Source organism: Dermatophagoides farinae, chromosome 2, assembly GCF_024713945.1.
Source record: "Dermatophagoides farinae isolate YC_2012a chromosome 2, ASM2471394v1, whole genome shotgun sequence".
Lineage (NCBI taxonomy): Eukaryota > Metazoa > Arthropoda > Arachnida > Sarcoptiformes > Pyroglyphidae > Dermatophagoides > Dermatophagoides farinae.
This window is the reverse complement of record NC_134678.1, coordinates 8,023,944-8,051,575: the sequence shown is the minus strand read 5'-3', so window position 1 is coordinate 8,051,575 and position 27,632 is coordinate 8,023,944. Positions and strand designations below refer to the sequence as shown.

Here is a 27,632-nt window from a genome sequence, read left to right as displayed (position 1 = left end):
CCTAGACATGTATTAAATTTTTTTTTGTTTTCGTTTTCGTTGAATTTTAAAATTCAAATACATAAATTGTCTAGAATGATTTTCCAAACAAAAAAACCAATTTCAAATGGTAATTTTAATCAACAGAAAAAATAAAGGCTGATAATGATGATGTTCCAAAGTGAATATAAAAAAGTCTATTTGAAAAATCATCAATTACAAGGCTAAATCATTCGAACTATCTTCACTACATGTGAATCAAGTATTTGGATTAGCAATGTGTGTGTGTGTGTGTGCGCGGGAAAAAAGGGTTATGTTAATATTGATAAAAATTCAGAAGAAGAAAAACAAAAAACTTATTTGCATTTTGTTTATAATATCGAACAACATGGAGATAATTCACTTTTTTATAAGGACAAATTATCGTCATTATCATTACAATTGACAAGCCACACACAGAGGTTATTAATGGCATTTTATTTATTTATCTGTATCAAACAACAAACAAAAGCCAACGCCAAAATTTATGTCTGTTTTTTTTTTTTGTTCGCTTCACATTATATGATGATTATCATTAATAAATTTACCTCGAAAAAATAATGGCTCTAAAAATACTCGAAACTTGTTTTTTGATCGATTTTTTGTTTTGTTCATCGTTGATCTTCAATGGCAAAGTGAATAATAATAATTAATAATAATGAAAATACGAAGAGACTATTGACTTTTTTGAAAATCAAACAAATTCTATTGCGCTGCCATCTGACGATTGAGAATTGAAATATTTCGTTCAAGTTGTTAGAATATCAGCCGATAGAGAGCGACACTAACGTATCGTCATTATAATGATTGATGATGATGATGATAATGAAATAAAAATTGGACAAATTTTCAAAATTTAAAATGAGAATTATAAATCAAATTATATCAATCTATATACGAAACAAAAAAAAATCAATGGAAAAAAGCCGATGAATTTAATTTGAATTATTGTGAAACAAAAAAAAAAAAATTTTCCAAAAAAAAGGATGTACAGCGAATAGAAAAAAAAAACACAAATGAAAAACAAAAAAAATGCATCATCAATCAATTAAAAATTGTTGTCTTGTTTTCATCTTGGTTACAAGCAAAAAAAAAACTTCATCATAAATATCAATGTGTAGTGTTTGTGTTTGGTTATTTTTCAATTAAAAATATGAAAATTTTAAAAAATGCGAAAAAAAAGAACAGAAACAAACAATCAGAAAAAATTAAATGAAAAAGAAAAATGATTCCATCATCATCATTGACATTATTATTGTAATTCATCGAAAAAGAAACAAAAAAAATCATGTTTAATCCGAACTAGAAACATTTCGGCTTTTTTGTGTAAAAAAACGAGTGGGTTAAAATTTATTAAATAAAATTTGAATAATAAATAGGAACAATTATATTGTCGAATTAATCACAAAATTTCTGGTTTTTCAATTATAAAAAAATTTTTCATAGACGTTTAATTGTAGCTGTTCGTTGTTGATAATGATAACCATTTGTTGGTAGGGGTGGCGGTGGTGGTGGTGGATTATTTGGTCCATAACCATTTTTTAGGCTTAAATTTGACATACGTGTTGCTAATGTATTCGGATCGATTGGACCATTTGCATCCATCATCATCATTGGACCACCATTATGATGACTATGGCCATTATTCAATGGAATTCTTCCATTACCATTTGTATGTGGATGTTGTTCATACGGTATTGATCCATTACCATTCATCATTTTTGGACCATTTGGAACTGGTTGACCAGCAGCCATAGCATCCGTTTGACTTTTTAGACTAACTGAACTATTATTATGTGATTCATTCTCACCATTTCGTCCACTGCCATTATTTGGTCCATTTTCAAATGCCAGATTCGAAAGACTATTTGATCGTGAACGATGTTCTTGTCGTATTGAATAAGAAAATGCTCTTTCATTAAGGTGACCTTTCTTTTTGTATATTCCGCCGCCACCACCACCACCTCCGGTAGATGCATTACTATAATTTCCGGATGATAATTGCATTTCCGATGGTGATATGATTGATTCATCAGGATCACCGATTTCTTCAGGTGGATATCCATATGGTCGAGGCTGATAATAATCACCTGGTGGTGGTTCTTCAATATAAAGCTGACCATTACCATTCGTCATGATCTGTTGCTGTTGTGGATGTGGTGGTTGTTGGTTTTTATTCTTTTTAGCATTCTTTTTCTCTTTTTTTGCTGCTTTTTTCATCAATGCTTTTTGTTTTTCCAATTCTTTCAATTCTTTACGACTCAATGTTGGTATCAAGGTACATGGAACCATTTGTGGATGTGTTGGACCCATAAACATCGGTCCTGGTGGTGGTCCTGGGTGATGATGAATTGGCATAGGCATTGGCGGTAACCCATTAACAGTACGTCCTTCAAAATAAATTGGTTCTCCATGTGGTGTTACAGGTCGAAGTGTTCCATTTGGTGATGGTACAGCAGGCATATAGATTGGTTCATCAAAATGACTTGATGGGGGTGGAGGTGGTGGTGGGGGCAACATATGTCCATTTTCATTTATCATATTAGATGTTGGTGGTGGTGGTGGTGGGGGAGGTAGTGATGGTATTCGACTTTTACGACTATCGATTGTTCCGTAATATGATGGTCCCATAGGTGGAGCATAGATTGGCATTGGACCAGGATGAATACCATGTGGTGGAAGTGGTGGTGGGGGACCATAGATAAATTGTGGAGGTGGTGGTGGTGGTGCCGGATAACCGTTAGCCGTAACGAATGGAAGTGGGAAATCCTTATATTTATGTTTACGTTTAAGTGTACTTTCTTTCTTTAGTACTTTTTTCAATTCTTTTTTTGATAATGTTGCAAACATCACAGGTTGTGGTTGTGGCGGTAGAGGTGGTGGTGGTAGGCCATGAGCAAATGGTAACGGTATTTGTCGTGAACGCGATTTTTTATGACTTTTTAATGCAGCTAATGAAATGAATGAACGAACGCTACGTAATGTTCCGGTCGGTGGTATACCGTAGATTGGCTCTGGAAGACCCATCATTGGTAGACCATGATGAAGATGAGGTGGTAGTGGTGGTGGCGGTAATTGTGGATGATGATGATGATGATGATGTTCGGCAGCCATCGAATGACTAACTAACGAAGCTACCGATGGTGTACGTTGTTGTTGTTTTTGTCGTGATATGGATCTTGTTTCACCAAAACCATTTGTTTCATCGGGCGAACCTGTTGATGATCCAGCAGAATTTTTTTGCCACGTATTAATTTTATCATCAATCAATGATTGTGAATCTAATGCTGATCCGATTGATCTTGAGCGTCGTCTATCCAATTGTTCATATGGACTTTCCAATTCAATCTGTTTAGCATGCATTGTATCAGCATAAGCATGGAAACAACAACGTACTAATGCATTAGCTGCTGCTTCTTTTTTACATATAAATGCATGACATTCCAGTACTTTAATACCGGATGTACGTCTCAAAATACAAGCGAATAATGGCGGATGTCCCATTTTCATTGGATCGATTGCAGAATTTTTTGAAAATGGACTATCTAATGGCAAAAATTTGGCTATTTTATTCGAATCATGTGATGAACCATTTTTTGTTGATGTTGTATCATTCGCTGGTACTGATACATAACGTACAGCAGCACAATAATGCAATGATTCAATTGGATGAAAACGTCGTATCGTATTGCCTTTATCATCAACATTTTCCACTAATATACCATTTGACCAAACTGAAAGCCATGAATCGATACCAGTGGCAATATGATCTCGATCTGTATTCCAAAATACACCTTGTTCAGGATAAAGATCTCTCAAAGGTTCCTGGATTCCTTGTAATCCATCTTTAGTAATATGTGGTACAGCAGAACCAAGATATAGTACACGACAACGACAAATGGGTGTTGTTTCATTATCAGTATCATCACCACCACCATTAACCGATTTAGCCATTATTGTCTATTGTTGTTGTTTCGGTGATTTATGTTGATTCTCCTGAAAAGGATAATGATGCTGATGATGATTCTAAATATGGACGCCAATAAACATAAAAAACAGGTACACCATACACACACAATGAGAGAGAAAGGGAGAGACAGATGAAGGATGTCAAACCAGATGCAAGATTTTATTTCGTGCCGATAAAAAACAACAACCAAATATAAAGGCACGATGAATTGAAGAAAAAAATTAATAAACAGATGCTTGGAATGGCAAAACAAAACTGAAAAATTTCCCAGCCGTCACAATATGACGACAATATCATCAATTGAATGGGTTGAATTCAATCACTACTATGATGATGATGATGATTGTCCATAGATAATGCACACATTATTTTAGACACGAAACATAGACACATACACACACAATTTGATGTCATATGATGATGATGATTATCAGGATGACTTATTCGGAATAAAAAATTTTTTCTTTTTCGATGAGAAGATTTACAAAGTATATGATGGTAATCATCCTCATCATCATTGTTATTAACATTATCATAAGGCCATCATTTCGTCTATGGAATGAATTTTTTTACAGGATATACAATCAATCGAATGATCGAAAAATCAAAAGCCAAATGAATGGAATTGGATGTGACATTAAATGTATTTCATCATTTTGTTTTTGTCGTCGTCGTAGTCTTGTATTTGCAGATCAAAGAGCTCAAAAAAGAAATTCAACAAGAAAAAACAAGATCAGATTCAACAAGTGTTTCTCATGATGATGTTTGTACTTAAGAATGTATTCGTGTGTGTGTGTGTTTAATAAACTAAAATTTAGCTTGCCTACACGCACACACACTTCCACAATAACAGGCAGGATTCAACAAAACATAGAAACAAAAACAAAAACAAAGCTACGAAAAAAATGATGATGATGCTGAAAATATGTACGAATCAGTTCAAAGAAAGAGATGTTTACGATTTTTATTTTCTGGAACACAAGAAAATAAAACTAGAGAAAGAGCAAAACTTTCAAAAATTCAACAGAGAGAAACAAAAAAAAACTTAAGAATGATGCTTAGGCTGCTTGATGAAAAAGAGAATGATTAGAAAAAAATGATAAGTTTGAAAATGATGGACACAATATATATATACACACACACAGACAGACAGAAGAAAAGAAAAACCCAAGTCAGATTTTTATATGATGATGATGATGATGGCCGCCATTCATTTATTATAATGACGAGTCCAGTTACTCTTTTGACATTTTTTTTCAAAGATGAAAAAAATTATGATGAAACGTATCAACAACAACAACAACAAAAATCAAAACTAAAGTCAAAACTTTATATGGGGAAATGAAATGAAAAAAAAATATCAAACAAACAAACAAGACGGAGAAGAAATTCACGAAAAATTCATAGCAGCATATGATATATAGGAAGAAGAGAAAAAAATTTTCAAGTTTTTTCGCCTCGATTATTATTATTATTTTAACCAATAATAAGTTGCACAACATAGGCTTCGTCGTTGTTATTTTTTTTCTCTGAATCTACCTGTGTTCAAAGTTTTATTCGTCTTCTCCACAACAACAGCAACAAGTTATAGACAATTTAATGAATCTACAATGATCAAAACTACTACCACTACCACCACCATCATCATCAACATCAACATGGCCACCTGTATCATAATCATCATCATAAAAGCTACGAATTTCATACACAAAAAAAAATTCAGAACACAGATAGGGAATGGAAACCATTGGTCCAAACACACACAATAGAAAGAGAAAAATATTATGAATGACAAGCTAGCTTAGTTTTTAAACTATATTCAATAGGCGAATGAGAAAAATTTGGTTACCTGAGATACAGTCAAAGAAAAGAATTCAACGATTTAAACCAACCAACCATCGGTATTGGTGGTGGTCTTGGTCGACGTCGTCGTCGTCGCGGTTGCCAATCAATGAATTTTCAAGGAAAAAATAAAAACCTTAAACTTTAAAGACAAGGTAAGAAAGAAAAACTGGCAGCAACATGACAAGTAGAAAAAAGCCGAATCTTCTGGTCTCTTGTTTTCCCAAAAGAAAGCCGGTTTTCTCGCTTCAAAAATAGATAGGAAGATAGAAATCCTGATGATCCAGGTGATGATCATCATCATCATCTTACTAAACACACATCTCTTTCTTTCGACTTATATATCATCATCATTATAATTTGATGGTGGCTTCATTTTGAGAACCCTCGAATCACAACTACTACCACCATCATTATCATCATCAAAGTTGATCTGTCAAAAAATTCTGCCACTACCAATGATTAGTTCACCTGTCCTTGTTCTGTCTATGATGATTATTATTAAAAGATGAGCAAATATCGACATGTATGAAAGTTAAACGACCGACCGGATTCCAATGATGTTTCGAATAGCCATACGTTAGAGGTCGGTCTATCAATCTAGAATAGAAGAATAAAAGCTGGCCAACCTCGTTTGAATTTTCGACGATGATGGTTCTCTTTCTCTCTCTCTCTTTTGCTTACTTGCTTTTCATCCAAAACGAATCGATCATTCGATGAGGAATTTTTAAGTCAAACTTGAGGGTACCATACACACAAGAAACGCATAAAATATATGGACTAATATAACAAACTGAAAAAATTAATGACAAGAAGCCCCAGAGAGATTGTAGCCTGTAGGCTATGAGACAAACAAAAATATAGTTTTTCCATAGAAAAAAAAAACAGAAAATTCCACCATTTTAGATTAGAAAGCCGCTATAATGAACTAGATAGCCAACAAACAAACGCGATATATTATCTTGTTGTTTAGGCTAGTTGGCCAAACGAACAAAAAAAAATAGAAAAAATTGCTAGCTATAGATAGCTAATCACTTGTTCTTGTTAAGCTACAATATTCTTCATTATTATTCATTAAATTCAACAAATTCAAAAAAATAAAACATTATTACTTGGATACGAAACATTTATTTGGACACGCACTTATCAAATTATTGACATGCTAAGCTATAGTTCATCATCATCATCATCATCATCATTATCAGTCGCGTAAAAGTGTTTGGATTTGGATGCAACAGAAGAAGAAAAAATCGGATTTCGATTATGCTAAAAAAATTTGAAAATCCAGAAAAAAAGATCGATTTAAAAGATAATCATGTTATGAATGAAAAGGGAAAGAAAAAAAACAAGAAAATGCTAAGGATAAAATGGTTGATTAAAAAAATATATCTGACCCAATCAAATTGGACATTTCGTATCGATCATCATCATTTGGTGTCAAGAAGAAAGAAATACGATAATAAAATGATGATGAACGACTACTACTACTACTACTACTACCAACTATGGAAAAAAAATATTCCACACACACGCATACATGAATTTCCAGTTTGTCGAAAAAATCCACCAATGATGATTTAAGCATCCATTCATTCGAACGAACCATTCATTTATTCATTCATTACAAACTAAGGATTATTTTACAACAGAAAAAAAAACTATGATGGTTAGTCAATTGAATTTGAAATTTTTTTTTCATTTTTTTTCACAAAAGTCAAATAGGTCGAATCACAATTACATGATGATGATAATGGATGAATTGAATATTATGAACAACAACATTAATAAATACACATGAAAGTTGGTAAAATATGACCCACTCTCTAACGGCTATGTAACCGGCATATAACTGGTGGTGGTTTTTGCACACAATCTTTTTTCAAAAACAAAATTTAATCAATTGAATTGCAAATTATTTATGTTTCTCTCTCTCTCTCTTTCTATATATCAAAAAATCACATAAACCAATGGATTATTTCATCAAATTGGTCATTTTTATAAACTTAAAATAATTTAAATCAAGCTCCTGATTCGACAATTTTATGTTAATTTTTTTCGTTTTTTTTAATGTTTTTATAGTTTTTAAATATAGATAAATATGATTGAACGGTTTTTTTTCGAATTCAGGTTTATCATCATCAACATCAGATTATAATTGAATGAACAAGTTAAGATGGAACGAAAAAAATTGGAAAAACATCCAGAACACTTATATAACACCTTGAAAATAAATCTATGCTGCTGATTTGCAGTGATTGGCAATGATGATAAGAGGACATGATGACTACTATATGGAAAAAAGCTATCTATGATTTGGCCGGTTTTTTCGGTTTATTTTACTTGATTACTTGACCTTAAACATCTCTCTCTCTCTCTTGCGTTTTTTTATCATTATTCGTAATTTAATTTCATACTGATCATCATCATCGACCGGAATATAAATTAGAAACCAACCGACCAACCAGCCATCATTGCTGAACCTATCCTTACCTAAACCAATCGAATATCTTTCTTTTTTTTGAGAGGAGGGATAAAAACGTTATTTATCGTAGAAATAGAAAAAAAACTTGGCCTCAATGGCTTATCACAAGCTTTGGATTTGAAATTTTTTTTTCTTCTCGCTATAGATTTATATATGACCAGCACAAATCTAAATACACATCAAACAGGCAAAACTATCTTATCAATATTATCCACAATATCCACAATATTGATTAAATGTATAAACAACACAACAACAACAACAACATTTTGTCGTATAAAAATTTTTCTAGTTTTTCGTTTTTCACCATATTAATCATGGTTATTTTTTTTCTTTTTTACGTTTTATATTTAGCATCATAATCATCATCTATAGATGAATTGATTGAGTGAAATAGAGAGAGAGAAAAACAAAAAAAAAAAATTTATCGATCTTATGATGCGAAAAAAATCATCAGAAATTTTTTTTTGGATTGATACATTGACCTGCGCGCTTGCAATTTATTTTATCAAACACAACCGACTGACCAACTTAAATTTCATCTTTAATCTTTAATCAAAAATTAAATCTATACCAAAATTAATCTTTCCCATTCCTAATCGTATTATTCATCAGCATTTTCAATTCAATGACCATGATGAGGCTGAAATAAAAATTTTAATGAATGAAAAGGTAAAAAAAGAAAAGATTTTATTTTTGATGAGATACTTTTTTTTGCATACCAATCATGTTATTGTATTGGATGGAATGAAAACAAAATATATTTCTTGTCATTTTATGAAATAAAAAAGATTGAATTTGAATCATCATCATTATCATACATTTAGATTTATAAATACATTCAAATTCAAATGATGAAAAAAATTTCAAAAATGTTTCAAAATGGCTACGTTTTTTCAAGTCATTTCTCCCATCAATATTGCCATTGAACCATCACTAATCGACTAATTAATTTTTTTCTTACTGTTGTTTATATGAGAAAAGACTTATTAGTTGTTGGGTTTCAAAACACACGATAATAGATATTGTAATTTTTCATGGTTGAATGAAACCAATGAGATGATAGGGTTATCGAATGTGTCGGTTAATTGTGGCTATTATCCACCCAAACATTATTATTATTATTATGTATCCGGGTGGTCGTTCTCATTTTTTCGTTATTGCTTGGTATATCGGTGTCAACCAGTATTGTTGTGATTGACATCAAAAAAAAAAAAAATTATTCAGGTTATCATACAATGCCATCATGATGACCAGAAAAAAAACCGAATAAAAAAAGTATAATGTAAATGATCGATAATCGGAAATTACACAGAAATTCGATTTAAAATCATATGAGAATAAACTACTCATTTTCCTGTTGTTGTCACAATCGATTTATGTTTTTTTGTCTCATGAAAACAATAATGCAAACACACAAAGACAATTTGCTTTCATTTTTCAATATAAAATATACGAAGTGATTGAAATTTTCATATTACAAATTTTATTCAATTTCTCTTCAAGATAAAAAAAGTGATCAATCATTCTTTTCTTGAATGTGAAAACAAAAAAAAATTGTATCATCATGATGAATAAATCATTTTTTTCCAAAAAAATCAATCAAGACTAACCGGAAACGACAAAACAATATGGAAAAATAGTCAAATCAATTAATCGGAAGGATTTTTTTTTACAAAAAAAAATTTTTTGGAGAATTTTATAACTTAATATCCGACGATGTAAATCAGGTGATGGTTATCATCAACATGATTACATGATAATCTACTACAGAAAAATGTTATCTTCATCATCCGGTATGGCTATATATGTAATGGATGGATAATAATCATCACCAGTTGTGAATGGATGCATTGCAACCAAACAATAATCAACAACAACAAACACCTACCAAGACTATACAGTTGTGTTTCTTACTGAAGGTTTGACGATGATGATAAAATCATTGTGTTAGATAGATAGATTGTTGTTTAGCTATTTTTATTGTTGTTGTTGTTGATTGTGTTGTTCCGGCTTGTATCTTTATTTTGTTATTTTTTTTCTTTGCTTCACTACTTTACATTTAAAACATAGTGCTAATGATGACTATTTTTTTTCTATTTTTGAAAATAAAGAATTTGGCATAACCTTATGGCTGAAAAAAACCAAGCCATAAAAAAGAGATAAATCACCTAGAAAAAATAAAACATCATCACTTTGTACATTTACAGATTTGATTATTATGAAAAAATGACTACATAATACAATTGTGGTTACACTAGACAAAGAAAAATGTTTTTAAAAGGATTGACACATTGCTCACTACTGGTTCTCAATTATAAACATTTTCAAGTTACAAAAATTGGCGAAAAACTATCACCATCATCATTCACAATACACACACACAAAATATATTTTATATTTTAAGCCGCCACAGGGGATCATATCAAAAAACCAATCATATTGATGTGGCAGCATAGGCAGCAGCTATAGATTAATGGTCATCACTATTCTAATTTACAAGTCATTTAGACCTTTTTAAAGGTATAAAATGGGATAAAAAAAAATTCTTTTACCTAATAATAATGTGATTTTTTTTCCTTCCAGTTCACCACTTTAAACAGGTAGCACTGGATTTTTTTCACAGTGGTTAATAAAATCAAAAAAAAATCAGATCATAGTTATTAAATCAAAAAAAATTTGATCGTCAGCTCTATGTATCAATTATTATACGTTTCAACAAAGTTAGACATTGATTTTTTTGTTTAAAAAAGTAGAAATTTCCATCATCATCATGATCATTATCATTATATCAACAAAAAAAATTGTTGATTGATATTTTGGATATGATACCAAAAAGAAAAAAAATTTAATAACCTTGAACATCAATGGACTTATTACCAGTGGTAGGTAATCGTAGATGCAATATAAGTTCGGTCATTTGTAGAATTATAAAACTCTGGTAGGCTTTTTAATAGTATCATCATCATGATCAACAATCAGGATTCACATTACAAAAAAAAATCTGTAAACATCAAGATGACTGATGTCAGTGTGTATCCGGCAATGAACTCCATATCAAATGCTAAATGCAGATGACCGTTTTTTTTCATTCATTTGTCCGAACTTCATGGTTACTTACTTACATTCTTCTATTTAAATATTTTCTTTTTTCATCCCAAACTCATATATGATGCACACATCTTTGAAATGACATCAAAAGAAAGAAAAGGTGTGATTTATTCAAACAACAACCAAAAATACAGGTACTTGTGAATAATTTAAAATAAATGCAAAAGAAAAAAAATTCAACTTGACGGTGGGAGCAATGTCAATAAATACACACACACACACACATACCATATATAAATATAAATATCGCAAATGAATCAACATTTTCTTTTGAACAAACAACAACAACTGGTTGAACAAGTCAAAAAATTAAGAAAAAAAAAATTTCGATAGGATATTTGACTTTTCTTGTGACATTTTATATACATACACAACATTCCTAAAAATATAACAAGATTGAGATCAACAACAAGAATAAAAATAACCGGCATTGGGATGAAATGAAATGAAATGGTAATTTATAATTTCAATTTTCTATCAAGAAAAAATAGAAAATTCAATCCGTAACCAAATCTCATCCATGATGATGATGATGAGCTCTTATCTCTTCTTCCCATAATATGATGGTGGTGGTTTATTGTCAAAATAATAAGTTCCTTTCCATTAATAAGGTTTGACTTTTTTTCTTATATATCGCGTTTCATCGTTTGGAAAAGGAAAATATTCATTCAAATGTTCATTCAGGCATGAATTTGGGAGTAGTAGATGAAAAAAATCATCGATTGTAAAATCTTTTTACAAGCAAATAAATATACAAGGGACATTGGTCTTGTTATCAAATAGCAAGAATAGAAAATTCACTTCCTCAATATTGTTACTGTGTGTGTTTGTGATCTGATTATGATTGAATTTGTCTTAGTTTTTTCTCAGCATGAAAAAATCAAAGATACACAGACAATTAAATTATTAACCCAATTTTCGAAAACACAAGACAAGAAATCAATTTTCGAAAACAAATTGGAATTCTATATTTTTTCAATCGAAATTGGCCGAAAAAACAAAACGTTTGGTTTTTTACGTTTCAACAACAACAACAACAAAAAAAATAGTATAATCGTATCATTTCTGAAATGAAAACATGATTATTATTATGATAGTGATTTTTCTTGGTTGGTTTTTTTTCTCTGATTAATATCTACCTATATATGTTATATGTAATTAGGCTAATTACAATCAAAAGGGGATATTATTATGACCACATTTTTCTTTCTATTGTAATCCATGATGATCATTATGAAGTACGATTACAACCAAACAAAAAGAAGATGATGACGATGAGCAAACATTTGTTAAATCATAATCATCATTTCTTATTTTTTCACCATTCACAATGTAAGCTAATGATAATTGTAATTGTAACCATTGTAATACAAAATTTTCATAATACAACAAAAATGTTATTAGATTACATTACACTTTACATTTAATTCAATTTAGGGGCCAGGTAAACAAAACAAAATCTAATCGATTGGAAAGAACATTTTTTTTCTCTTTTTAAAACCTTCGAGCAATAAGTAATCATAATTGATAATTCATTTAATCGAAAATCAAAAAAAACAATTTTTTTCACATGAAAAAAAACAAGATCCATAAAACTAAACGTGCAGTGTGTTTGTGCTGTCAAAAACACGTTATATTTGTCCCTATGGCATTCATCGAATATTTTTCAAAATTCCATTTACATTGAGCCATTTTTATAGTCATGATGATGATCATTACATCTTTTCTTTTTTAGATTATCCACCAGTGAAAATTCAAACAAAAAAATTGCATCAAATGAATGAATGGATTGATCATGACAAGGTAAACTAGAGCAACAACAACAACAGAAAAAAAAACGTTTCATACATTTAAACAAAACAACAAAATGGCAAAATATGAGAATGGAATGCCGTTAACCTTGTATTTTTCGCGTTGTTTTTAGTTGTCGAATATTTCATTTTATTTTTCAAATACTTTTCATTTCGATCTGGAAAGAAAACTATGTCAAGAGAATGGTCCCTTTCTCTTCATCTTTCTTGTTTTGTTTTATTATTCAATCATAAATCAAGGAATCAAATAACTGAAAATGAAAATTTCTATTTGAATAAAAATGACCAAAATAAAAATTGAAATAATGACAATGGATAACAAGAGAGAGAGAGAGAGAGAGAAGATAAACGATCAATCAAGCCTCATCATCGTGGTCGTAATATAGCGTATTAGGAAAATTGAAGAAATGCAAAAAAAATTACGGAAAAAAATAAAATAAAAATTTTTTAAAGAAACGGCAGCATTTAAAATGAGATTTTTTTCTTTATCATATAATCATTCTCTTCTTCTTTTTCTTCTTCGCACATCCGTTCTTTATTAATTCTCTTTTGCAAAAACGAAAGAAAACGATGCCCATCATTTTGTGCCATAATGGCTTAAGCTCCATTCCATTCATTGATTATCTGTCTCATTAAGCATTTTTGTATAATGAAATCAAGAAAGAAAAATATTTATGTGCCTGACATCAGATCATCAGTATTGAAACGATTATCATCCAGAAAAAAAACAGCATAAAGATGAATGATTCGTGATTATCCAATTAACAGCAACGAACAACAACAAGAACAACAACAGTGAAAACATCAACAAAACAAATGCAACATAGATATGGGAGACAAGATGAGATGGGCAAAAAAGGCAAAGAAAAAATTGAGAACAAAAATGATTCTGAGGAAGATTTCGTTTTTTTTCGTTGAGGATGATGATTGTTTCTTCTCACAATCATCACATCAATCTTGAGATTTTGTTGATGATGATGATTGAACAATCAACACCAATCATATATCAACGGACTTTGATTTTTTTTTCATTTGCTTTAATCTTTATCACAATGATGATGATGATGATTAGTTTGATGTTTATTGTTGTAATAAAAAGAATGAAAAACCCGGAATCGATAGATAAATAGATGGTCAATCCATCGATCATCATAGACAACATCAACATCTTATTGATAGAAGATTCCTATTACCAATCTATTCATTTAGAAATTTTAGCTAAACATATGAACGAAAAAACCAATCGATCGATTGATCTTTTTTCATCATCAGCATTATTATCATTATAATAATAATAATAATAAATAAAAGCAATCTTTTGGTCTAAATATAACAACCAAACAACAACAACAACAACAAAAAACAGCCTGATTGATGATTAAATTGATTTTATTCGGTATATCGAATCATAGGAAAAAAACAGGAATCAAATCAAAAAGGCAAACAAGAATTCTTTCATCAAAAATAAAATCAGAGTGAGAGCTGCTCATCATCAGTACTATCATTGATTCAATTAATTCATGATCAAAGTAGAGAAAAAACATCAACATCCTAGTTGTTGTGTTTTGAATAAGAATTTCACCATCATCATCATCATCATCATCATTATTGTGTATTAGAAGGGGAAAGAAAAACTGACAGTCATATTTTTTTTCATTCATGGATGTGGAATCAACAAAAGCAATCATCAATCAATCATTTGGCAAATCATTATTTTTTTCTTGTTAAATTACACACATACCACAAGGCTTAGAATAAATCATAAGACTATTTTTATGTTTTGATCTTTATAATAATAATAATAAATTAAATGGAAAAATAGATCGATCGATCGAATCAAATCAAATCGATAGTTGTTGTTCGATTAATATAATATTGTGAACAACAACAAGTTTTTTGTTGGTTGGTCAAAACAAGACTAGTAGGCATCATCATCATCTTGACCTTCAGGCTGTGATATTATTCGGCTTTAAACAAGAGCGAAAAATAGGGAAAAAAAGCAAATCATCATCAATTGTCATCAGGATTTTCTTTCTTTTTTTATCCATTATTTGGATTCAAATACAAACAACAACAAGCATTGAATGATATTCAAAGTGAGGAAAATCAGTTTGAAATGTGTGTGTGTGTGTGTGTGTTGTGTTTGTATTTATGATTGACACTCTAGAATCTAGTTGATGGAAAGTTTTATCTTTGTTGTTGTTGTTGTTATATGCAATGGGACTAACATGAACACAGAAAAAAACAGGGAAAGAAAATTTTTTTTGCACCTACTTTTATTCGTTGCTGTTATCGACAATTTTGACAAATCAAAATGAATTTCATTTCCATTTCATCTCAATTATATTTCATTTCATATGGGTGGCATTGGATTGAATTCTAAAAAATAGCCATGAATGAATGATGATGACTTGATAGATCGAAACAAAAAAAAATTATATTGTCGATATTTATCACGAAACATGTCAATTAAAATTATTGTAACGATATGCACATAGATTGTATTGATTGATATAGACAACTGACCAAATGAAACAAAAGGAAAATTATCATTATTAATTATTGGCAAAAACAGAAAAAAATGATAATTACATTTAGATCAAATCGTTTTTTCTTCTTTGGCATTATATCGAAATGAATTCGATTAACGAAAAAAAACTATACATGACATTTGAATAAATCCGAGGCGAGGCCATTCATCATCATCATCAAGAACAACAACAATCATTGTAAAATCAGGATAATTGTTACCATCATTATCATCATGATGATAAAATGTTTATGAAACCACATGAAAAAATCAAGACATCAACAAAAGATGATTCGAATCGGATATTCGAACGACAAACAAAGAAAACGTCACGTCTATTTTGAACAAATCCGGTTGATTTTGATGACTTGTTTCGCCATCTGTTGTCGATTGGGTTTTGATCTGTTGTCGATTGGGTCATGTTTGTGTGTGAAATCGATCAACTTTATAATCTCGCTTTATTTGAATATATTATTAGTGTCTCAATTATTGATTCGACTATCATAAATCGATCAATCGTGTGTAGTGAAAAACAAGAAAATCCAAAATTAATCAATTTTTATCAAATCGTTTATTGCTATAGCGAACATCATGACCATCATCATCACGAACTGCATTTTTTTCAGACGAAATAAAAATTAACAATTCGAAATTAATTGATACATCCATCCAATTGAATGAATGAATGAATGAATGATGCACAATCAATCAATTTTGAAATCGATTTGAAACTCGTGTTCGTTTCTTTTCATTCAAACATAAATGCACGTTCTTGTATTTATTGCTCTTGCATAATAATGCCCGATTGGTCATCGAAAAAAAAATTTCGTCGAATTTTTTATTCTTCCAAAATCGCTTTGCCAACAATTTAATCCCTTACACCGAGAGAGAGAGAGAGAGATTAAATCTCATCATCATCAAATTAGCATGCTGATGAATATGCTAACAACAAATGTAAATCTACAAAAAAAACAACGTCGATTTGAAGAAGAAAAAAAAACGATTTCAACAACAAACAAAGTATGTTGTATGATGTATGATGATGATGACACATAAATAATGAATTATTTTCTTCTTTTCATAAGGAACGCTAATGATAATGATGATGATGATGATAATTCCCCCTTTTTACAGAAAAAAAAATTCCACAATGAAAGCAAAACAAAACTTTCAGTTTTCATTTTATTTTTCGATGTGAAATCTTTTCCAACAAAAACATTCGAATTATCGTGCAAGATTTATTTATTTATCCAAATACGACAAAAAGAAGCATATAATAACAGCAACATAAACAAGAAAAACAGCTACATTCAACACATTTTGAGAATTAATATTCGGTGACCGATTAATGGTTTGTGTGTGTGTGTGTGTGTGTTCCATATAAAAAGATATTTGAAACTTTGTTTGTCATGCAAATTTTTTTTCTCCTTATTCATTCATTCATTTGCAGCCATTTTACGTGGTGTCAAGTCACAACACACAAATTACAAAATTACTGATGAATGGTGATGGATCCAAATTCAGTCAACGAACAAACGGGCGTTCACCAAGTTGTAAAAAATTGATGTGAATAAAATAACAAGCAAGCATATTTGGAACACGTACACATTTGTAGACAGGTAAAATTTATTTAATATCCACTTGCTAATAAAATTTTAAAAAAATCTCAATTTCTTTAGAGAGTTCAAATGCACATCGAAGGGTTTCACACATAAAATTTTCTTCGTCGTCGTCGTCATTGGGTGGATAGACACACATGGAAAAAATTAATCGATTCAAATCAAATCATGAAGAAACCTTGATGCTTTTTTCTCCCATCACAATGCTTGATTGGCAAACATTTACGTTTTTTATATATTTTGATTCATTGTTTCAACAACAACAATATTCGTGCATCACATGTAAACAAGTTGAACGAACAACAACAGCGAAAAAATTTAAATCAAAATGGAATCACAAATCTGTTGCATGAATCTCATGAACTATATTGATTAATTGGAACGCAGATCTCAATCACATCTTGGTTTTGTGTGTGTGTGTGTGTTTGTTTCATTTATCCATTCATCGTTAAACACACACACATAAACAGTAGTAGTATTGGACTTTTGTATTTAAAGTAAAATTTAAACGGCACCATTTTCAACAAACAACAGCAGCAAGCATTTGCTTTAAATGGCAATGAAAAAATGAAGGAAAATTCCAACGACATGACAATAAACAATGGCTAGTCGCGAAAAAAAAGTCCATCCATTGTCACCATCATCAACTAGATTTAGATTTAGAGAAAAGTCAAAAGAACCTAATTTGGCCGTGTAAAACGAATGACGATTTCGATTTTCGAAAAATTTTTCCTTTTCATTTCATTACATTCACTTCTTATCTATTGAAAATCGTCGAAAAAAAAACAAAATGAAATTCGATCCATCTTTCATGTTTATCATAAAAAAAATTGGTGATGGAGATGTAACAATAAGCCAATGATTTGATAAGAAAAATCAAATTTATCAATCAATTTTGCCTTGATAATATTGTTGTATTGAATCCAATGGACCAGACACCATATAAACACACACACACACCAAAAAATTTCAATGAATAAACCATAAACCAAATAGATCGGATTGAATGTTTCTCCTCAAAACACGCACCATAAATCGGCATCACCATCATCAGTTATGATCATTGATTTGATTGAAATTATTTTTCAACTCATTCGTTTTTTCTTATCATTTGAATGTCGATATTGTTGAATCCAATAATTTTAAAATGGAAAATGGTGTCAAATGTAATGAGGATGCCAATGAGAAAATATTGGCCACCGATCAGGCGATCATTTCATGCCATACCTGTTGCTATCCTCGTCATTGTCATTTGGATGCAAACACCATTTTTGTCTGTAATCAAACCATGTTTGGCTGAAAATGTTTCCGATAATGGCCTTTCACATTCATTATCCAACAATAATGGTGTTAATGACAAGAATCCATTTTGGTCAACGTCAACAATCAGACATGAAATTGATTATATGATGATCTCAACGGATAATGATGAATCATGTACATCGGATGATGGTGATTTGGGATCATCAACGGCTACTACAATCATGAATCAACCGGTAGCTTCAAACTATAAAGATATTGAATTGGAAATGTCAACATTAGCGGCAACCACTTCTACTTGGACATCGACAACAACGATGAGACCCAAAACTTTGGAAATGGTTCGAAAAAAAGTAAAAAATGGTACCCATTATCAAATCGGTATGATCAATAACATGTCAGATATTGTCAAATTGGTTCGATTTGTATTGTTACGTGGACATATCGTTCTGGATGCATCACATCGTGTTCTAGTCAAGAATGAATCACGTATCGATCGTTTAATGGACTATCTACATGATATTCAATTACGTCGTGGTAAATATCGTATCTTGCCAATGGAAGATCGTGATCTAGCTTGTCAATATATAGCGGATACAAAATTGCATATAAAAAAATTATGTCGAGCCGCTACATTTGATTGTCTTTCCGCTAGTGAATTGATACAAATGTTACCATCATCCACAAAGACATTCCATCAAGCAATCACACGTTTATGTCCATTATTATTGTTTCGACAATCTCGGCCAATTTGCGTATCGGATGTAAAAAAATTATTGGATGCTGCAAATTCCAATAAAAAAATACAATTAGTTGAACCAAGTATTGAACGTGTATGGATATTCGGTGTGCTGTTTGTCACCATTTCGATTCTAGTATCAATGGGTGGTTTGATCCTATTACCAGTGGTAAAAAAATCATCCCGAATGACAATATTGACATTTTTCGAAGGTTTAGCTGTTGGTGGTCTTTGTGTAAGTATCGTGATTGATTGATTGATTTATATAGTCCAAACTAAGTCGCATTTAATTTCACATTAGGGAAGTGCCATTCTGCATCTATTTCCAGAAGCATTTGATATTGTGGATGAAAAATATCGTACATATTTCTGGAATACAACCTGTATATTTTGTGGCATCTATTTTTCTTATTGTATTGAAATTCTGATTAAAATTCTTAAAACTCATTATGGACGTAATCGTAGGAAACGTGTACCGTCCGTTATATTTCGCGATGATGATGTTAACATTGAAAATCTACGCTATTCACCTGCTGCTGCCACCACCAACAATCCAATTCGTTTGCCAACACCAGATCCATATAATAATGATGATGATGATGATGATGAAATCAGTGATCCAGAAGATTATCAAAGTGAACAGGAATTGGATTTTAATTTTGATGATCATCAACCAAAAATAGTGATGGAATCGACGACAACATCATCATCGAATAATGGTAGTCAGAATAAAATGGCCCTTACAAATTCAACACGTGATCAATTGGTTCAATGTTTATCGACAGTGAATGTGATAGCACCACCATCATTGTTGATTACCCCGAGACAAACACCACCAACGATACGTCGTTCATCTAAAGAACGTATGGTACGTAGTGTTGCATTACGACGGCAAGATCATGAAACATCAACAATCGTTATTGATACTGTAGCTTGGATGATTGTACTTGGTGATGCATTATTGAATTTTATTGATGGCCTTTCTATTGGTGCTGCATTTGATCGAAATATTCTGGCCGGTATGAGTATATCGGTGGCCGTAATGTTGGAAGAGGTAACCCATCGTCTTGGTACATTTGCCGTACTTATACGTGCTGGAATGTCGATGAAACAAAGTTTTTTCTATATTTTTCTATCGGCATGTAGCTGCTATCCAGGATTAGCATTAGGTATTGTATTGGGCGATGAAGCTGAAGATGCTAGTCCCTATATTTTTGCATTATCAGGTATATTTTACACTGGCCACTTATTGATTTAATATTGACATTCATTGAATTCATCTACATTTCAATAGGTGGATTCTTTCTATACATGGCCCTCGTCGATGTAATGAAAGCAATGACCAGAACAATGGAAAATGCATCTAGAAAAAATCTTCGTTCATTATTGCGGATATTAGCATTACAGAATATTGGAATAGTCATTTCAGCAATATCATTGGCATTATTGGCATTCTATGAAAAAGAGATGGATTTCGAAGTACAAGAAATGGATGAAATACGTAAAAATTCTTTCGTGTAAACATAATTACACCAAATCAAATGAAATGAAAAAAACCGACGAAAAAGGATTAATGAAAAAATCATTTATTTATTTCATATTTTATTAATATTTACAATGAATCATTTCATTAAATTATCATGATGCGTTTTATGATTATTTGTTTAAATCAAAATTTTCCTTCTCTGATATATCATTATTTATCTCAATCACTCTATTTTTAGGTGGGTCTATCACAAAAATTACCAGCAGCAGATAAAGTATTAGAATAAACCATGAGTTTTTCACCATAATTATTTAGAAATGTAGCTTTCGTTGTTTAGAATTCGTCTTATGCGTGTGGTGTGTGTGTGAGAGAGAGAGAGAGAAATGATGAAAGAAAATTTGAGGAAAAGATTCAATGCGAACAATATCGTTCGATATATTGTTTTACTTGACGTGCAAATCCTCTTGGATCACGAAGATAATGTTCTGCTGCTGCCGAATTGAGTGGGTCTTCAAAATTCAATAGATCCTAGGAAAATCAAAATTATTTCACAAATCACCAAAGTCTGATAATTTTTTTTTAAACTTACAGTAAATAATGAGTTAAGGCCGCAGACAATATCTTTTAACGACCGTGTAGGTAGCCAGCCATTTTCATCAAAACTAACACGTAAAATACTCAAACAAATTTCGCCCGATTCATTTATATTTGGATGATATAAACGTGTCAGACAACGTACTTTTGGTGGCTAAATTCAAAAGAAAAACCAATCAGATTTAAAAAACAAGAAAAAACAGTTGCAAATATTACAGCATATTTATATTCCAACGGTATATCGATGACGAATTTGAATCGACCACCATACCACATTGATTCACGCGGTGGCGTAATCCACAATTCTAGATTATGTAATTCATTTGGATTTGGTACAATAAATTTGCAAGTGGATGGAAGATCATCTTTCAATTCTTGTATATCTAAGTGAAAAAAATTTTAATCAAAATGATACAATAATGGGATTGATTTTACCTCGAGGAAGAAATAGATCTCTAGATGAAAGTGTTTTCTTTGCCTGAGATGATGAATCCGCTTCATTATTCGAAGGTACTTTTTTATTTCGCCAACTTCCGAGCATTTTTTCTTTATTGTTCAATGTTTTTTCTATAAAAATTAATTTAAAAATTCTAGTTGTAAAGAAAGAAAAGTTTCCATGTCAAAGCCAACTTGATTTCAAAGTTCACGAGACACTTACCTCACGTTCGCGTTTTTTTTGTTGGATTTGAAAAAAAAAATTTTATCCAAAAAATTTGACCACTAATTAATTATTACTAATCGATGAGTAAAAACGAAGAATAAATTGCTTTTAACACACACTAAAAATAATTTAATCGATCGATAAGATTTTTGAGTTTTTCTAATCATCAATTCTCTTAACAAACACAAACACACACACACACACAATAACAAATGTCTGTCCATTAGGTTATGCCATTGCTGTTGATATAGACAATTTTTTCAACTTTTTCCCATTAATGCACATGCGTATTTCGAGAATAGTGCGTGTTTTGGGTATTGGCAACCTCACTCTCGTTCTTTCTCCTGTGAGTCTGTTGTTTGTCTGTGAGTATTGTGTGTGTGTGCTATTTATGTGCATTTTTTTACATCACATCACATACAGACACACACACACATCATTTCATATCATATCATATACACTTATTATAAACTTTGAAAATCTTCAATTTCTTTTTTTTTTACTCGAAAAAATAAGTAATTTGGATTGTTAATCCATTTAAATTGCGACGTGTTTATCATATTATTTGTTGAAAAATATTTCTTATCATCATCATAAGTTAATGACCGAGTTTTTTTCAACATCAAACAATCATATTCTCTCATCAATTGAAGAATTCTGGTCGTGTTTTGAAAGATTTCATTCTTTTTGTTCAATTTTTCTGATGAAATCATCACCAAATTTTTATTAATTTATGTAAAATGAATAACGATAAATTATCATCAGCTGTCATCATGGATGATATGACATCAGCAGCAACAATCAAAACGAATCAATCGTTGCTCGATAATAATCGAATTGAAGTTATTGAAGGTGAAGAAATTCAATCACTGGTCATACAGCAATCATCAAAACCAATTATCAATAATGATGATCATGATCATTCGAATATGAATGATTCGGATAATGTAATTTTAAATTTTATTTAAAAAACGTTCATTTTCCTGTCCTTTGTCTTTGTGTTTTGTTTGCTTTCTTTGTTTTTATTTTTTATTTATTTCCAAAATTACTGATTTCTTTTTTTTCTTTTTTTTTGCCTGTGATATATTGTTGATGATTATTTTTTTACATAGGATAAATTAAAGAAATTCTTTTTTTCGAAACCTTTGGTAAGAGTTTCCCGTTTTTTCATCTCATTTTTTTTTTATTTCTTTTTTTCATTGACTAATTTTTAATTTTTCTTGTTTAAAATTTTTGAAATACTTATTGATCAATTTTTTTGTTTTCATTTTTTTCTTCGTAATGTGATGATTAAAATAAATATACAGGAAAGTGAACCCGAATTACGTAATACATCAACATCAAATGCAGGTGAATCTGAATATGAAAGTGCAAATGAAGAGGAGCTTGTATTTCAGAATAATAATGATGCTTCCAATATTGATGAGCAATTGAATAATGATGATGATGAGTATAATGTAAATCACAAAGATACAAACGAATTTGAAATGTCAAATGATTATGAAAATGAAGATGATTCTGCTTCACAAGAAGAATATGATGATGACGAAGAAGAGGAAGAATTGACTGAAAATATTGACCATGATAATGAAGAGAATGAACTATGTGATGGATCTGTTCCAGATGTTGATAATGAGCATAGTATTGATGATGATCATACGAATTTACGTGAATGTGGTGATGGTGAAGAATCGACACTACCGGAACATAACAAAACAACCTCACAGCCATTGATTAGTGATGAAAATGAAAATTCAAATCTTGATGACAATAATAAAGACAGTATGATGATCAACAATACGACAACAACAACGGTGGCTACTGCCGTACCGAAATTATTACCAAAATCTGCAAAATTATCTAAAGCTGAATTATTAAAAGCAAAACGTAATCCACAATATATACCACGTAAAGGATCATACTTTGAACATGATGATCGTGGTAATGATGATGACGACGACGACGATGATGAAGATGGAAAGAAGAAAAAGAATAAAGAAAATGATCAACAATTAAATGTGATTGGTGAAGAGAATGAAATTCAGGATTCTGCCGCTGATGATCAAAAAGTCAAAATTATTCCTACCGGTGGTGGTACGGTTACAAAGAAAAAATCAATGCTTTCATCGATGAAATTATGTTCAGATGCCCAGCAAGCATCATTGATGACAAAAGAAAATTCTGATTCTGTTTATCAACAGGATGGAAAATCTTTGCTTGAAAAAACTAACAATAACATTTTGGAGTCATCATCATCAACAACGGCGACAACAACAACAATGATAGCTAAATTAGTAAATAATAAAAATAAATCCATTTGGGATAGTAGTGAAAAATGGCAACATGATAAGTTCATTGTTGATGATCAAAAACCAAAAACACGTGAAGAATTGATCAATATTTATGGTTACGATATACGCACGGAAACAGATGCACCAAGATTGAATCGTCGTAGTAAATATGGTAAAGGACCACAACGATATTCACGACGATCTGATGATGAAAATGCCTATGCAAAAAGAACACTACGTAAAGTTATCATGAAATCAACACGATCACCATCTACCACCAATAGTAGTAGTACATTACCGTCAAACAATAATGATCATCATAGACAAACAAACAACAATTCAATCCAAAAACAATCTTTGGAAAACAATCATTCGACCACCATAATGAATAATAAAAGGGATCGAGTTTTTGATCGTACAGTTAATAATAATAATAATAATGATTATCATTATTTAAATAATTCCCGAAATTCTCATCAAACCAAATCCAAAGATATGGCAACAACAAATACCAAATCATTATCATATCGAAATAGTAATAACAGTGGTGTCAATAGTAATTTAAATAGCCATCACCATCATCATAATGATAATTCTTCAACAACAGCAACAAGAATCTTTGAGAATGATCGAATATTTACAAATAAATCTGCTGGTAATAGATCATATAATTCGAATTCTAACAATATGGAAAAGACAATTTCGAAAACATCGACATCAATATCACAATCGAATAAATCGCGCGATGAAAATGTTTATGACAAAGATGATTTAATAGCTCAGCAACAGAAAAATTTTGCAGCCACTGATTTTGTCAATGTTATTGGTAAAGATACGAAAGATAATAACAATAATACACAAATAAGTGGTGGTGGTTGTGGTAATAATAATCCAATATTTACGAATGAAGATTTTCCTGCATTAATGTCAACATTGAAAAATAATGCTTCTGCTGCTTCCAATCAATCGAGTGATCGTAATATTCCTGAAAAGTCTCTAAACAAGAATACTGCTACTAGTAATGGTAATAGTAATAACGTTATCTATTATCAAATACCCAATTCATCATCATCATCAAAATCTGAATCGAATGAAACCACCAAGCTAACAAATGATGAATCAACGTCAGAACCAACTGTTCAAGCAGCATCATCATCAACCGTTTCAGAATCAAATGTTGGTCGTCAAACTGTTCAAGAACATTCTTCAAGCCATTATCGTCAACAGCAACAGCAACCATCACATTCAACGACGATTGAAAGTTTACAATTTGAAAATTTACGTTATCATCATTCATCACGTAATAATAATAATAAAGTCAATTCTCAGGCACATTATTATAATAGTAACAGTAATCAACAATCCTGGAATAATCATCATCATAGGCAACAATCATCATCAAAGTCACATCATCATTCATACAGCCAAAATAATACAGCCAACAACCGAAAGGATAATAATAGTGATGAATCAAATGTATTGGTACATTCTCATCATCATCAGCATCATGAAACAGTGACAACTGCATCGAAAAACAACATCCAAAATAATGATGATTCAATGACAAAACGTTATTCTTTATTTCGACAAGTACAGCAGCAACAACAAAGAAATTTATATTCAAATGCAAATTCAGCTGCGTCTGGTGCTTCTGCATCGGGTATTTCACAGCCGCCTCCACAATCAGAAATCTCGAATAATGCATCTCAACAACAACAATATATTGAAACCGATACAACATCGATGAAAGATGCTGTTTACTATGAATCAGCTGCTTCTGCTGCTGTTGCTACAGTAGGTGTGGAACAAAGTGCAACAAATAATTTTGCCATCACATCGACTGCAACTGGAACACCACTTAGTCAACAACAACAACATCATCACCACCATCATCATCATTCGCATCATCATGGACATCATAATTATGTATCACCTATAAATGGATCACCTGCTGCACCGGTGGTTACTGTTGGTGGTGCTAATGTAGTTTCAACATCTGTTGCTGCTGCTCCTGCAACAGCAACAGCATTCATGCCGGCAGCTTCAAATACCTTAATATTTTATGCTGATCCAAATTCCGGTCAAACTACAGGACCACCGGGTACGGCCACTGCCACTGGTCCATTAAGTTTATCCCAAAATCATTATTATGCACCCGATCAATCTCAAGCTGCCGCGGCTAATTTTTATCTATCTGCTGCTGCAGTTGGATATCATCCAGCTGCTGCTGCTTATCTACCACCGACGGCACCATATCCACAAACATTATCAGCGGCTGCCACTCATCTTACGGCCCATCCTCATCAATCTCATGTGACCAATCGATATATGAATACTACAGCATCGGCTACCGGTACGGCTGAATCAGATCGTTACCTACAGACAAGACCACCGGTAACGGCCCAAAATTCAACATCCATTCTGATGAATCCTGCTATTGCATCCGCTTTTCCTTCTGGTTATCCACAATTTCCACCAACACCAACCGCAGCCACTGGACAACAATTATCTACTTTACCTGCGGGTTATCCAAATGTTCAATTAGGTGGTAATGTTGGTTCGTCCGTAACTGTTGGTGCTGGTTCAACAATTGCAGCTGCCGTATCGACTCCATCTGGATATCCGGAATCATATCGTGATGGTATTACTTATTATGATTTACTCAGTCAACAACAAGCTAAGCAACAGCAACAGTCAAAGATCAATAACAATACTCAACCACAGTCAACAACATCATCCACGAGTAATCGTCGTGGAATAGGCGGTGGTGGTGGTGGTAAAATTTCGTCTTCAACTAACAACAACGAATCGTCATCAACAACAAACAAAATTCAGGATTTAGATCAGACAAATTCCAATGAAAAATCTGTGGCTGAAACAACAACATCTTCCTCAACATCCAACGCCAATAATAATGAAATTTCGGCCAATAATTGATTTCTACAAGTGATATGATCTTCGATAGCAAAAATATATCCATATTACCATTCATTTTCATCATAGTTTATTGGTACAAAAATTAGTTTGTCTTGCTGGCTTATCTCATCGATTTTTTCAATTAATCTATACACATTATATATCATTATATTATATTGTCCTTCCTTTAATAACTTTAATTTCATATTCAAACGTTTTTTCTTTTTTTGTTATAATCAATCACTTGAAATTTAAATTTCGAAAATAAAAATTCTAATTTAAATTTTCGCGCTTCTTTCTAT

The 27,632-nt window shown here is 31.4% G+C and overlaps 4 protein-coding genes across 7 annotated transcripts; 2 read left to right on the top strand and 2 right to left on the bottom strand.

Moving 5' to 3' along the window:
- Positions 1-1,453: 1,453 nt before the first annotated feature.
- LOC124499731 (uncharacterized) lies at positions 1,454-5,732 on the bottom strand. Its single transcript, XM_047063683.2, has one exon. It carries the CDS (start codon positions 3,970-3,972, stop codon positions 1,459-1,461), a length of 2,514 nt encoding a protein of 837 aa, XP_046919639.2. The 5' UTR covers positions 3,973-5,732; the 3' UTR covers positions 1,454-1,458.
- Positions 5,733-16,274: 10,542 nt separating this feature from the next.
- Positions 16,275-21,057, top strand: LOC124499787 (metal cation symporter ZIP8). The gene is made up of 6 exons (XM_075735676.1): positions 16,275-16,784; positions 16,850-17,115; positions 17,215-17,383; positions 17,444-19,617; positions 19,684-20,608; positions 20,677-21,057. Exons 4-6 carry the CDS (start codon positions 18,499-18,501, stop codon positions 20,901-20,903), a joined length of 2,271 nt encoding a protein of 756 aa, XP_075591791.1. The 5' UTR covers positions 16,275-16,784; positions 16,850-17,115; positions 17,215-17,383; positions 17,444-18,498; the 3' UTR covers positions 20,904-21,057.
- On the bottom strand, positions 20,953-22,371 carry LOC124499973 (NEDD8-conjugating enzyme UBE2F). 2 transcript variants are annotated; one of them, XM_047063982.2, is made up of 5 exons: positions 22,121-22,371; positions 21,898-22,052; positions 21,679-21,845; positions 21,458-21,616; positions 20,953-21,396 (listed from the first exon to the last, which is right to left on the bottom strand). In XM_047063982.2, the coding sequence occupies exons 2-5, from the start codon at positions 22,001-22,003 to the stop codon at positions 21,280-21,282; spliced, it is 549 nt and encodes a 182-aa protein (XP_046919938.1). In that variant the 5' UTR covers positions 22,004-22,052; positions 22,121-22,371; the 3' UTR covers positions 20,953-21,279. The 2 variants fall into 2 exon arrangements, with proteins under 2 accessions (XP_046919938.1, XP_075591792.1); XM_075735677.1 differs by having other exon boundaries at positions 21,898-22,029; positions 22,121-22,332.
- Positions 22,372-22,471: 100 nt separating this feature from the next.
- Positions 22,472-27,613, top strand: LOC124499218 (uncharacterized). 3 transcript variants are annotated; one of them, XM_047063104.2, is made up of 3 exons: positions 22,477-23,070; positions 23,236-23,271; positions 23,431-27,613. In XM_047063104.2, exons 1-3 carry the CDS (start codon positions 22,864-22,866, stop codon positions 27,349-27,351), a joined length of 4,164 nt encoding a protein of 1,387 aa, XP_046919060.2. In that variant the 5' UTR covers positions 22,477-22,863; the 3' UTR covers positions 27,352-27,613. The 3 variants fall into 3 exon arrangements, with proteins under 3 accessions (XP_075591790.1, XP_046919060.2, XP_075591789.1); XM_075735674.1 differs by having other exon boundaries at positions 22,540-23,070; positions 23,248-23,271; XM_075735675.1 differs by lacking the exon at positions 23,236-23,271 and having other exon boundaries at positions 22,472-23,070.
- Positions 27,614-27,632: the final 19 nt, after the last annotated feature.